Source organism: Miscanthus floridulus, unplaced genomic scaffold, assembly GCF_019320115.1.
Source record: "Miscanthus floridulus cultivar M001 unplaced genomic scaffold, ASM1932011v1 fs_577_1_2, whole genome shotgun sequence".
Classification (NCBI taxonomy): domain Eukaryota; kingdom Viridiplantae; phylum Streptophyta; class Magnoliopsida; order Poales; family Poaceae; genus Miscanthus; species Miscanthus floridulus.
The window spans coordinates 1-12,400 of NW_027096961.1; the positions used below are offsets into that span (position 1 = coordinate 1).

General features: G+C 46.3%; 2 protein-coding genes and 1 long non-coding RNA gene across 4 annotated transcripts; 1 reads left to right on the forward strand and 2 right to left on the reverse strand.

The window, feature by feature from the left end:
• Positions 1–171: 171 nt before the first annotated feature.
• Positions 172–1,417, reverse strand: LOC136532314 (uncharacterized). Its single transcript, XR_010778209.1, has 3 exons — positions 1,304–1,417; positions 326–518; positions 172–225 (listed from the first exon to the last, which is right to left on the reverse strand). It is a non-coding gene; the product is annotated as an uncharacterized lncRNA (long non-coding RNA).
• A 374-nt stretch (positions 1,418–1,791) lies between these two features.
• On the forward strand, positions 1,792–3,047 carry LOC136532313 (uncharacterized mitochondrial protein AtMg00810-like). Its single transcript, XM_066524921.1, has 2 exons — positions 1,792–2,727; positions 2,790–3,047. Exons 1-2 carry the CDS (start codon positions 1,792–1,794, stop codon positions 3,045–3,047), a joined length of 1,194 nt encoding a protein of 397 aa, XP_066381018.1.
• A 6,301-nt stretch (positions 3,048–9,348) lies between these two features.
• LOC136532317 (protein ANTHESIS POMOTING FACTOR 1-like) lies at positions 9,349–12,345 on the reverse strand. Of its 2 annotated transcripts, XM_066524926.1 has the most exons (9): positions 12,260–12,345; positions 11,755–11,859; positions 11,625–11,702; positions 11,437–11,536; positions 10,374–10,487; positions 10,164–10,301; positions 9,989–10,073; positions 9,861–9,907; positions 9,349–9,773 (listed from the first exon to the last, which is right to left on the reverse strand). In XM_066524926.1, exons 1-9 carry the CDS (start codon positions 12,343–12,345, stop codon positions 9,618–9,620), a joined length of 909 nt encoding a protein of 302 aa, XP_066381023.1. In that variant the 3' UTR covers positions 9,349–9,617. The 2 variants fall into 2 exon arrangements, with proteins under 2 accessions (XP_066381023.1, XP_066381022.1); XM_066524925.1 differs by lacking the exon at positions 11,755–11,859 and having other exon boundaries at positions 11,625–11,691.
• Between the last annotated feature and the right edge of the window lie 55 nt (positions 12,346–12,400).

Sequence of the window (12,400 nt, forward strand, 5' to 3'; positions counted from 1 at the left end):
CCTTAGAAAACCATACATCAGGTTTATTGAAATTCAATATGAAAAAAGTGCCAAACAATCTCAAGTGTATATAAACTAATTATGTAAGATTCTCTTGTCATAGACATGGGTAGCAAATACTCACAAGTTGAAGAATCAGCCATATCCCCAAATGATGCAGTTGCCAGTGGTGTGATTCTGGCATTTCTTGGCGCATAACAGAAAAAAGTACTGTACTTCGTGTATCTGCATTGAAGGATTTGGATGAGAAATTGTATTTCTCAATCACAGCAGACACTAGACGAAAGCTTGGAGGCTGAGACGCAAGAAGTGTAAGAAACCATACCTATCCACATCGATGAAGAATTTGTTCTTTTCCTTGCATCCCCAGTTGAAACTCAATGAAGAAACAAGCCCCAAGGGTGCACTTGATACCATTGAAGTAACTGGATATCGTAAGGTTCTTGAGGGATCAGTAGTTAGACCATGACCCAACATCTTTAGCAATATCTGAATATTTTAGACTCGAGTTGTGCTCCCTACAAAGCAAAACAATACTATATCAAGAACGGGTAAACAAGAAAGGAAAATGGACAAAACCACTTGGAAGAAAAAAAATGCATATCTATGGTGTATTTCTCTATGGTCATTAGAGATCATCCATTAAACAAATGCACCTCTGTTGTCTTCGATTCTAAGGAGATTGGGGACTTAAAAGCGATGACCACGGACAAATTTTTTTTAGAATATGCACCTTTGTATATTTAATAAGGATAAAGTTCCAATATGGAGTACAACGCGGGCCCATGAAGCGCACCATTCCAGGATCATTGACAGGAGACTTATGGTAACACAATTACAACCAAGACTAAGAAACAATTGCTAGCAGCAAAACCTTCACTACCACTAGACGTCACATGATTCTCCTGAATGTGTAAAGCTACTACCCAATACGATATCTAGACCATTTCAATCAATGCAACAAACAAGCCATAGATTCATAGTAATTCGAAATGAACAGAGGGGCGTAAGGTTCAGTTGAACCCCCATTTTTTCTTATCTGGAACTTAAACCGCACCGGCACCCAAAGCCTACGGCACCAACTGAGATGGACCTAGCGCGTGCTAAAGAGGTTAATCGAGGTCAACAGAACCGCGGATGGATTGACAACCAAATCAGTACTCCACCAAGCAACAAACAAACCCCAAGGTACCGATGGAGAGAAACAGACATTTAGATTTAATTGCTCACAGGAGCGAATAATCTCGCGGGAGAAAACAAAACTCTGAGAAAAATCGAACTCTGCAAAGTTAGGATTTCCTACCACCAAATGCAACCAGTCCCTGAAGAGTGGACAGGTTCTCTTCCGCTGCACGCCGGGAAAGGAGGTGGAGGGAGACGATGACGACGACTGCAATGGGCGAGTCCCTCCGTGGCAGCTCAATGGATGGCGTGCAGGAGGGTCGTTCGTTGAGATGAGCAAGGGGCAGCAATGGGGCGGGGACGGGCTGACGCATCCTCACGCACAGGAAACAAAAAGGCACAATTTGAGGCCCAAGCCGCAGTTGGACCAGCCCACGCAAAATTGGATTGCAGTTTTCAGATTGCGCCACCGATTTTCAGCTAATTTTGGCTCCCTTCGGCAGAGAAAGTTCCCCGGGCCCAAGGCCCATTTTTTCATCAATCAAAAAAAGAAAGTATCCTTGAGGCGACCGGCGGGCGGATGACAAGGACGGGATTACACCATGACGAGCCCATCCGTTTCACGTCCCTCTCGCTACAGGCGGGGCCCATTAGGCCCACATCAACGTCATGGCTCGCCTCAACATGACTCGTTTATCCACTTGGATGTTGCGCCCACTTGACTCGAGCGTGACGGCTACACATACCTCCTGCGCCTCCCTCCGCCTCCTTGGCATCCCCGCCCTCCGCATAACGAGCCCTGCCTGCAGCGAGAAGGACGGGAAACGGACGGCCTCGTCGTGGTGCAATCCTGTCCTTGTCATCCGCCCACTGGTCGGCTCAAGGGAACTTTCTTTTTTGATGAAAAAATGGGCCCCCGGGGAGCTTTCTCTGCAAAAGGGAGCCTCGACTTCCGACACCTCCCTCTTTGTCTACAAAGATGGGACCAGTATCGCCTACTTGCTCATCTACATCGACGACATCGTGCTTACTACATCCTCGACGGCATTTCTTCAGCAGGTCATTGGGCGCCTCCACTCTGAGTTTGCCATGACTAACCTGGGCGCACTCCATCACTTCCTCGGGATCTCCGTCACTCGCTCTGCCGACGGCTTGTTCTTATCCCAGCGACAGTATGCCGTTGAGATTCTTCAACGCGCCGGCATGGCTAAGTGTCACTCTACGTCGACACCTGTTGACACTCAGGCCAAGCTATCCGCAACCGTCGGTGCTCCTGCTGCTGATCCGTCCACATACCGGAGCCTTGCTGGCACGCTCCAGTACCTCACGCTGACTCGTCCTGACTTGGCATACGCCGTTCAACAGGTGTGCCTCTTCATACATAATCCTCGCGAGCCGCACCTCTCGATGATCAAGCGGATCCTACGCTACCTGAAGGGCACTCTCTCCTTCGGCCTCCACATCGGTGTCGACCCTGTTCAGTCACTGGTCGCCTACTCCGATGCCGACTGGGCTGGCTGCCTAGATTCTTGGTGCTCCACCTCCGGCTATTGTGTCTACCTCGGTGACAATATGATTTCTTGGTCCTCCAAGCGTCAGACCATGGTCTCCCCAGTGCAGAAGCAGAGTATCGTGTTGTTGCTCATGTGGTGGCCGAGTGTTGCTAGCTACGCCAGCTCCTGCAGGAGCTCCACGTCTCCATTGCTTCGGCGACGGTTGTCTACTGCGACAATGTTAGCACTGTCTACATGACAACCAACCCCGTTCATCATCGTCGCACGAAGCACATTGAGATTGACATTCACTTCGTCCATGAGAAGGTCGCCTTGGGACAAGTTTGGGTTCTTCATGTGCCGTCCTCTCACCAGCTCGCAGACATCATGACCAAGGGCCTTCCTGTATATCTGTGTACAACTGTGTACTGAATTCAGGTCCAGTCTATGCGTCCGGGATCCTCCCGCTTAGACTGCGGGTGGGTATTAGGTAGGTCTATATGTGATTAGCTATAATTAGCACCTGCTATGTATACTTGATTGTATTCCTTGTATACCCAGCCATATTGGCTATATATGAAGGTCAGCCCCCCATATTGGGTGTGAGGTGTGTCTCTACAATGGGCTCGCGTTGTATTCCATTTTGGAACTTCATCCTTCTTATTAAATAAACAAAAGTGCATATTCTCAAAAAAAATGTTTGTGGTCATGGCTTTTAAGTCCCCGGTATCCTTAGAATCAAAGACAACGGAGATGCATTTGATTAATGGATGATCTCTAGGACATGGACATTTGACCACAGAGAAATACACCATAGATATGCATTTTCAGAAACACTAAACAGATAATAAAGTTGTTGCTGTTTCTGAAAACTGTTGTTTCAGAAACACCAAACAAACAAGAATGCATAGTCATAATTTTTGCAGAAATCAGCACAAAGAAATAATGCTGAGCAGACCAGCATCGCTTGAAACTACATAACAAATATATAAAATAGTATAATATGCGCATAGTTAACTGAAGATAGGCATGCAATTAATTAATGTATCAGATCCCTAAAGGGTATGAGAGCATACATCCATCCGAAGTAATAACCATACTAATTCTTTAACTTGAAACATATTCAGACAAGACAACATAACTGAACAAAGGTTTGGACAGGGTTCCAAGCACGGCAAACACAAAATTATTGCATGCACTAGGAAATCATTCGACTGGGTTAAGCTTTGACAACTTAATTTTGGAAGAAATCAGCAGCCACTACTAGTAATGAACACAACACATCAATCAGAACTGAACTACACTACTACTAATGAACATAGAGCACTATCTCAGAAAATGTCTCCCGGAAAAAGCTTACTAACACCTGACCAAGGTGTTTTTTTTTAAAAAGAACAGCAGAGTGCTCTCCTGCAATCCCACTTGTATTGGACATATGTTGATACATTTATTCTGTAAAAGTGCACACGAAATTAACACCTGACCACTTGTGGGTTAGCTAAGCCTTATGTATCAAGTGATTATTGGCACTCGACAAAGACATTGATGCTACTAGTGACTGGTGACATTCAGGCTTTGGTTACACTATCAGTACAAAAATACAACTCTGAACATAAGATTAAGAACTCAACTAAATAATATGCACACCCTATACTACACTGCATGTAATCCACGATGAAATCAGAAATTCCAGAATAGCCTAGAAGAGAATAGCGTGCAATCTGAAGTACTATAGGAGCAGGCAAGTCCAAGAAGCAAGAACGGGAACACGAACAGAGCCGGGCACTCACCTCTCCTTTCCCATTCTCCCTCGTTGCTCCTGCTGCGCCTTGTCGGTCGTCCCCAACTGCTCCTCCAATTCTTCGACGGGAGTGCAGAGAAATGAAGACCAACAGATCTATCAAGAAATAATATTTTGCAGTTGCAGATCCACTTCTCCCACGACAGATCTAACAAGAAACAATGGAGCCAAGATTGGGAAAGATAGAGGGGAAAGGGACATGGAGACTCACCACGACGACGGACGGCAGGACAATTGGCGAAGACACGGCCCTGGAGAGTGACGACGTGCTCTAGGACGATGGTACCTGGGCGTTCTTGGCGAGACAGAATGGGGGCGGCCGCTGCAGATCAACTTCTCCCTGCAGATCTCCTGCTTCTTGGAGGGCTCGCGCTTCTTCGAATGGATCTAAAGCGACCTGGTGACGCAGGGAGCAGCAAAAGACAGATCAAACCCTAGCCGCCATGGATTCCTTCTACCGAAGAAGGAGTGAACGCCTGATGGGCGAGAAGAAAGCAAGCGAGACGGGGAAATAAATCGACGAGTGCCTCGACGGGGAAGGACATACAAGGCGGACGAGGAGCTCGAGGCCTAGCCGCCATGGCTTACCTTGCGAGGCGCACGAGAGAGATAATGCGAAGGTGCCGTTTGGATAGCTCATGGGAATGGGTCTGGGATATAAGAGCATCTACAAGATGTCCCTAAATCTCGTTATAATCCTTGGTTTTTAAGTAAGATAAGACAAAATCTCTCTTCAACAATTTCTAATATATCATTTCAGATTTTTAGGACTTAGAAAAAATCACCCCAACCGGCGTAAAGTTACGCGTTGCTCCCGTCGTGCATATCCGTCCCTCGTGCGAGCTCGAGCGTCGCGCGGTCCGTGCGGTTGGTCCGGAAGCTCGCCATGGCCTTATCCACGGGCATCTGGACCGCGGGTGACGACCCGGAGACGCTCGACGAAGTTCTCGCTTTCTCCCTGCAGAAGCTGGAGCCCATGGCCATGGACGCGCTGGCGGTCCAGGCCGAGATGGCCGACGAGGACGCACAGTTCGAAGTGTCGGCGGCCGCGGGGGACACGACGAGCGTGTTCGACTCACTGGTGCCGTCGGACGAGTGGTCCAAGTCTGCTGCAGGTGGCTCGGACGAGCGCATCACGCTGGTGGCGGCCATCTAGGTGCGTGACCCGTGGCGGCGGTACGAGGCGGTGGGCGCGCTGATGGTCGCTGTGGTGCAATCGGCGAGGCTGTTGGGCACGGTGGGCTACAGCGTCGGGAGGTTCAAGGTGTTGAGCCTGCACGTGGGGGGTGTGCAGATGAGGTGCCCACCGTCCGGAGGCGGCGGGAGCGCGAGCTGGGGCGCGGAGAGGCAGAAGCTGACGACAATGCAGTGGATGCTCGCGCACGGGCCAGCCTGCGCCGGCAAGAGGGCGACGACGCCGATGGCGCAGGCGAGGGCGAGAGTGCAGTGGCGGGCCGACGTCGTGTGGAGCCTGTCGTCGCGGGTGCTCGCGGGGATGTGGCTAGCAACAAGCCCATGGTCCCCCGCGCCGACGCCACAGACACCGACACCCCGATTGTCGAGTACGACAAGACCCTAGCGGCTGCCGTCGCCACTGACGAAGAGCAGAGCGAGCATCTCGTGTCGCCGTCACCGATCGCAGGGTTTGCCGGACCCGATGCCGGGCTTCCTCGCCAACACCGGCATGGAGACCCGCTTCGTGCCCACCTCTGAGCCGATAGCGGTCATGAACCAGCGTGGAGATGATGTGGGCCTCAAATTTGATTTTTTAGATGTCATTTATTAAAAACTCTTGGAGATGACTATCTTTTCTCCTGCTAATATCTTTTTATGAGTTGCCAAACTATAAGTTTTTAGGAGAAAAATTAGAGAATAAGAGCATCTCCAAGAGCGCCCCGTATCCCTTCCCCATTTATGTTTTCAGGGAAAAAAAGAAAAACTCATCTTGAAGAGTACCTTGTATTTCTTCCCCATCTATGTTTTCAGGGGAAAAAAAAGAAAAACTCATATCCAAAAGTACCTTATATTTCTTCCCCAATCTTTTATCGCTTGGCAAACCGGCCACCTCCGCGCGTAAAACTACGCGCATTGTAGTCACGCGCATGGGTGTTTCCCCAACACCACAATCGAGAGCGACCATGGGGAAACTGTGCACGTACGTCCTTCTCGCTGGCTACGATCTCTCTGGCAGCGGAAGCAATGATGACCTTGCCGCGCGGATACTCGCCGTTGCCGGGTGGGACAATATGTGCACCAAGAAGAACAGAATTAAATACCACCTCTTCTCCTTCACGTCCGGCGACGGGGCGCAGGGGTTTGGCAGCCGCCTGCTGGGGCATGGGCGCATGGCCGAGCAGAGTAGATTGGCATTATCAAATTAAATTAGATTTGATGCCGTGTATATATGTGTATTAAAGTAATGCTCTTGGCCGGCTGCTCTGCTTGCAAGGGACTGCTTGTAGGGCTGACGATTGGCAGAACCAGCAGCGCCACACGCAGGCGACGGAGAAGCGACGCCTGTTTGGCCGTACGATCTCGCGCGCTGGAAAAAAAATTGTCGGCAACAAAATGGTGCGTGAGACTAGAATTTTGATGTTTTGGGAGTGAATTATTAGAAACACTTAGAGATGGCTTCGTTTATTTCTTCCAATACTTTTTGAGGAGTTGAAAAACAATATGTTTTTAGGAAGAAAAATAGGATACTCTTGGAGATGCTCTAAAGATAAGCCTTTAATCTGCGTGGCGATTATAAAAGCTCAAAATTAACTGTATACCATTGGCAAAAAAAATGTTATCCTACACACTTATACGAATCTTCTTTTCCCTACGTGGCACTCCCCTTACCTTACCGTTTGATTTTAATAAAGGTGGCTGCCAGCTGGATCTGAAATTACTCTTTTGCCCATCATTGTTTATAAATCCCCGAACTCCCGGTGGCCAGTGGTGGAGGAGCGGTTAGCCGGGCGTTGGGCGCGTAGCAGGAGGCGGGTTGGGAGCAGGCGCTGGGCGTCGGAACCGGAGGCTGTGCGCGTGGGAACCTCCGCGAACAGGCCGTGGCGCGCGCTGGCCACCCTTGCATCCTACGACGTCGCGCGGCCGTCCTTGACACAGGAGTCGAGTGCCCCCCACCTGTGCCACGGGCTCGAGTCCGATGGCGCGGCCCCCGACTGAGTACGTGTGCGCGGTGCTGCTCCCACTGACGACGGTGTCGCGAACGCGGCCGTGACCATGGGCGCGTGTGGCCTATGCCGGGGTGCTCCGGAACCTCTCCAAGAGAGGCGAGTGTGGCCCGCAAGAGCATCATGGCCACGCCCACAGCCGCGTGAACGGCAGCGACAGCATGCATGCGGGGTAGTTTCATTGGGTGATGCCGCCGCGTGAACGATCAATGGCCTCTGAAGTGATTCGTTATTCGGTTCCTGTCTTCTGGTACTTTGTGCCTTTGTTGATCCTTCGCGAGGGAGATACGGAGTTGGAGTTGCCTCTGATGTCGATCAGCCAAGAAACAAACTTGACTTTGTAATCAAGCTGACTGTGCATGTGGATGATAAATTTGGATTTATGTCTGAATGTATTTTATTTAATTTAAACACTTATATATTTCGGTTGTCGCAATTGTCGAATTTTTGGATGCAATGTAAATTTATTATATTTATTGGAATTTTTCATATGCACACACGCAAGCTGTCATAGTGGTACGGAGGGAAAAGCGAAGTTTTTTTTTTGCAACACAGACGGTTACAATGGCACCAGAGGAAAGAACGAAAATTTTGATGCATTCTACAACTGAGGCCAAAAACGTCATTTTTGCTGGTCATTAGCTGCTGTTACCGACAAAATAGACGGAAGTGGCACGTAGGAAAAAGAAGTTTTGTGCAAGGGTACGGAAGAACTTTTCTTTTTTCCAATGGTACACAAGTAATTTTGATCTTTTATATTGGCACATAGGTAAAAAGCTTTGTAAAGATGGGAAAATTGGTTCCGTACGATCGAAAGAACCCATCTTTAGATATATAGCATCAAAAGAACCAGCTTAAGATATTTACCATCAAAAGATGTAATTTTTTAGCTGCTTAGCACTTCTGTCAACTCCACGTTAACTTCCGTTGGGGAGGTAAGGGCCTCGGGGATGTTGGGAAGCACGCCATCTAGGAGGCCACCGAGGAGATACGGCAGCACCATCAGAGACAGAGAGCACACCATCGTGAAGGTCAGGGTCGGGGAACTCCAAAACCACAGAGCCAAGCAAGAACGAGGATGGCAATGGTGCCACTGAACGGTTGCCGCCCGCTCACCTCGACCACCCCTCCTCCACCTCCATATCCGCCTTCATTGCCTCCGACCCTGCCCTCACGCTCCTCCACACGCGACGTGCCTCCATGGCACACCTGCGCCAGCTCCACACGCCGCTCATCAAGTTTGGCCTCGCCCGGAGGCAGAGCCAGAATTTTGGTATAGGGAGGACCGACAATATCGATAACAAGCCTAAAACATATAGATGATACTAGAGATTAACAGAGGGAGAAAGTGTTTCACTTTCACCTGCCTGGGCCTTTTGCTTTTGCAGCCGCTAGACCAGGAAAACTATTTGTCCGTAAAGTTGCCGGCCTAGCCCAGCAAGATCGAAGGCTTCTTAACACATGAACCGGATACCTCATCCAATCCAAACTAGATTTTTTTTTGTTTGGCAGTAAAAAAAGATATTTTCTTGCGCCTAGATAGAGTATCAATGTATCATAATTCAAAACTTAAGGAAACTCTTTTTATACGCCCTGTTCGCTTGGCTTATAAGTCATACTTTTTCAGCCAACGAATAGTATTTTTCTCTCACAATAAATCAGCCAACAGTACTTTCAGCCATGGTTTATCAGCCAAGCGAACATGACAATAGTAATAAATATGCTAATGTGCAACATACTTCTCACCACACAAGACAAAATTATTACTGCTTACTCTTAACTGAGTCAATTATCACAACTCATTCATTCAGAAGCTCCGCTATAGCCTGTTGTTCGTCGTTCACAGCTGATGACCTAATTAAGATCGAGTCACTGAATTGTAACAGGATGAGAAGAAGGCTAGACAATATCCTGCTATGCCTACTCTTAACTGAGTCGCGTCAACCAGCCACACGGCAGATTGGCAGAGTCTACAGAGACGAGCTGGACTTGCAAGAGCAGTCCACCTCTTATCATTTGCATCTACTCGGTGTCGGTGTGGGTGATGGTGAAGGATTCCAGCTTGGACAGATCCGGCACCCAGCAGGACAGTTCTGTTGTTCCTGTCACGAACATCAAGGATCCTGGAGACCACCTTACCCGCGGTGGTTTGGTATCTGTGCTTTCCCAGCATGCAACCTGATGTCCAAGAATGACCGTACATCAGTCAAACAGATATATAACATATAGGTAGTTTCAATATCAACATGACATGTTCTTCTGCACCTTTCCGCTCTCAACATTCCAAGCGTAAACACTACCATCACCAGATCCTGCAAGAGAAGATGAAGCATTGCTATGTAGAACAGAAAGATGGCAATGACTGCCAACGGCAATAAGGAATGGTTTCTAACCAGATATGATATGGTTTCCCTCAGGACAGAATGATGCCTCCAGTGTTGAATTGGTTAGTATTGGCTTCGCATGAAATGTTGCAATCTGAAAGAAAGAAAGAAAGAAAGAAAGAAAGGAAAAAAAAAGATACTAGAACTAGTATGCATGATATAAACTAGTAGGTTGCATGCTTACGCTATTGCCTTCAAATGAATCTAGCACATGAACACGCCCAGCTTTAGTGGTTAACAGAATCTGCCTGCCATCACTGCTGAACTTTATGACATGGGGTTCTGAATCATCAGTACCGACAGAGAAGGTCTCAAAAGGCCCCTATGGACATAATAATAACAAGTTAGAAGAGCTCAACACTAAATGTCAAACAGCACATTCAATGAAAACTACCTTTCCAAATTTTCGAGTATCAAACATCCTTATGCGACCACCATAGGCGACCGCAAATACCATGCCCTGGTCATCATATGAAACTGTAGGCCGCCTTTGCACATGCAGTGAGCCCTGAAAAAAACCTGACATGATTTTGCTAGTCACCAGCAATATATGGTAATTCAACTAATGCCGACCAATGCTAAATGATCCCTCTTGATCCAAAATGCAAGTTGTCTAGGAAAGCTACAGGACTCTAATGTGATACTTTGACTAGAAAATACTGTGAAAATTGGTCACCTTATATAAAAAGTGTTATCATAAACGAATTTTCATTACAAATCCAGTAACATCAGTCTTATGTGCTCAATCTACATACATTTATATATATATTTATTATGGTCAAAGCCAAAAAGGTTTAAGCAGAAAAAAATAATCCTAAAAACAACAACAACACAACAACAACAAAGCCTTTAAGTCCCAAACAAGTTAGGGTAGGCTAGAGTTGAAACCCAGCAGAAGCAATCGGTTTTCTTTAGGGTTTCATCTCCATTAGAATGGCTAGATTTAACGTTGGCTCGCCACGCCTATCACAACCCTCCTCCTTTACCAGGGCTTGGGACCTGCTATGTTGAAACAACATAGGCGGAGTTAAAAGAATCCTAAAAACGACTTATATTTTTAACTGGAGGAAGTAGATGTTGAGGATTTCAGTTAAACAAAATGACCAAGCCCAAGATACTTCATTTTTTTACTTTTACAGGAATGTCCTGAATTCGATATCCATTTTTTTTACTTTTACAAAAAATACAGTACACAACAACAAGGGCTTTAATGATTCAGTTGCAACAATGATACATTTTGGGTTCCAACTTCCAAGTGATTCAAGGAGTTGGTTCAACAGGGAACAAGTAGTAAGAGAAGAGAAATCCAAAATAGCCTTCCTCATCGAAAACTGCATTTCATTAAGTTGATCGTAAACAGGTAGTGAAGCAGAATCTGGAGTTTATCTCGTGTCACATAACTGTGTGCAGCATCATTAGTTTACCTGTGATAACTGTGTGCAGCATCATTAGTTTACCTGTGATTTTTCAGCCCGATGATCCCATAAGAGAATGGTACGATCAAGTGAACAAGAGAGAAAATTTTCTTTTCCAGAGCAAAGTGCGATGCAGACAACCCTGGACAAGACAAAGCACATTAGCATCCCCCACTAGTATTAGCATAGGCGACATTTAACATAATTTATTGTAAGATAGTGTGGCATACCTGTCAACGTGACCTTTATAATATCTAATAAACCGGTTATCATTCATTGAGAGTAGACGCAGAGAGTCTGCATTATTACTTTTTCTCAGTACATGACATAAATCATTTTTAAGTTGACATAAGACAGGACTTAACATCCCAGCCATTGTTCGACGAATATAAGACAATAGATGGGTTATCAGTGAAGCACACAAGTTCAACCCCATATTTTTTGCTATTAATAGTATTCAAACACCTGAAAAGTTACATGAGTGAAAAAAACAATACATATCACAAAGAACGAAATAGTTTAGAATGAAAAAAAAAATCACTACACAAAGGTACTGAATCATTGCCATAAATGAAAGTTTCTTGTGTAGAATACTAAAGTTGAACAGAAGTTTCAAATATTAGTCACTAAAATAAACTGATAAAGATACACAAGAATTTGCATTGGTGCAGTATTATTGTTAGGAAACCGAAAATAAAGAGTAAATTCTACGGAACATCAGTGAACATGCCAACTAGACAAAACAACTACTGAACTACTAAAATGTAAGAAATTGCATCTTTTATGACAAAATTTTTTCAATACTGACCCTATTTGCTTTACTCAAATATAAAAGTCCAAAGACAGAGTAATGATCCGCACTCACACTGCATCTTGGGTATCGTATAGACGGATTGATTTATCATCACTAGCTGTCACGGGATAGTTGGTAGCCTTGCTGTGAAAATCCATAGATTGTGCAAGGGTACGGAAGAACTTTTCTTTTTTCCAATGGTACACAAGTAAT

Bases quoted from the DNA above. Each gene is read 5' to 3' on its own strand.
- LOC136532313 (XM_066524921.1), top strand. From the start codon at position 1,792: ATGGCTCGCCTCAACATGACTCGTTTATCCACTTGGATGTTGCGCCCA. The intron at 2,728-2,789 runs GTCTCCCCAGTG...GAGTGTTGCTAG, and splicing joins CCTCCAAGCGTCAGACCATG to CTACGCCAGCTCCTGCAGGA.
- LOC136532317 (XM_066524926.1), bottom strand. From the start codon at position 12,345: ATGGATTTTCACAGCAAGGCTACCAACTATCCCGTGACAGCTAGTGAT. The intron at 11,860-12,259 runs GTGAGTGCGGAT...GTAACTTTTCAG, and splicing joins TACGATACCCAAGATGCAGT to GTGTTTGAATACTATTAATA. The intron at 11,703-11,754 runs GTCCTGTCTTAT...ACTGAGAAAAAG, and splicing joins AACAATGGCTGGGATGTTAA to TAATAATGCAGACTCTCTGC.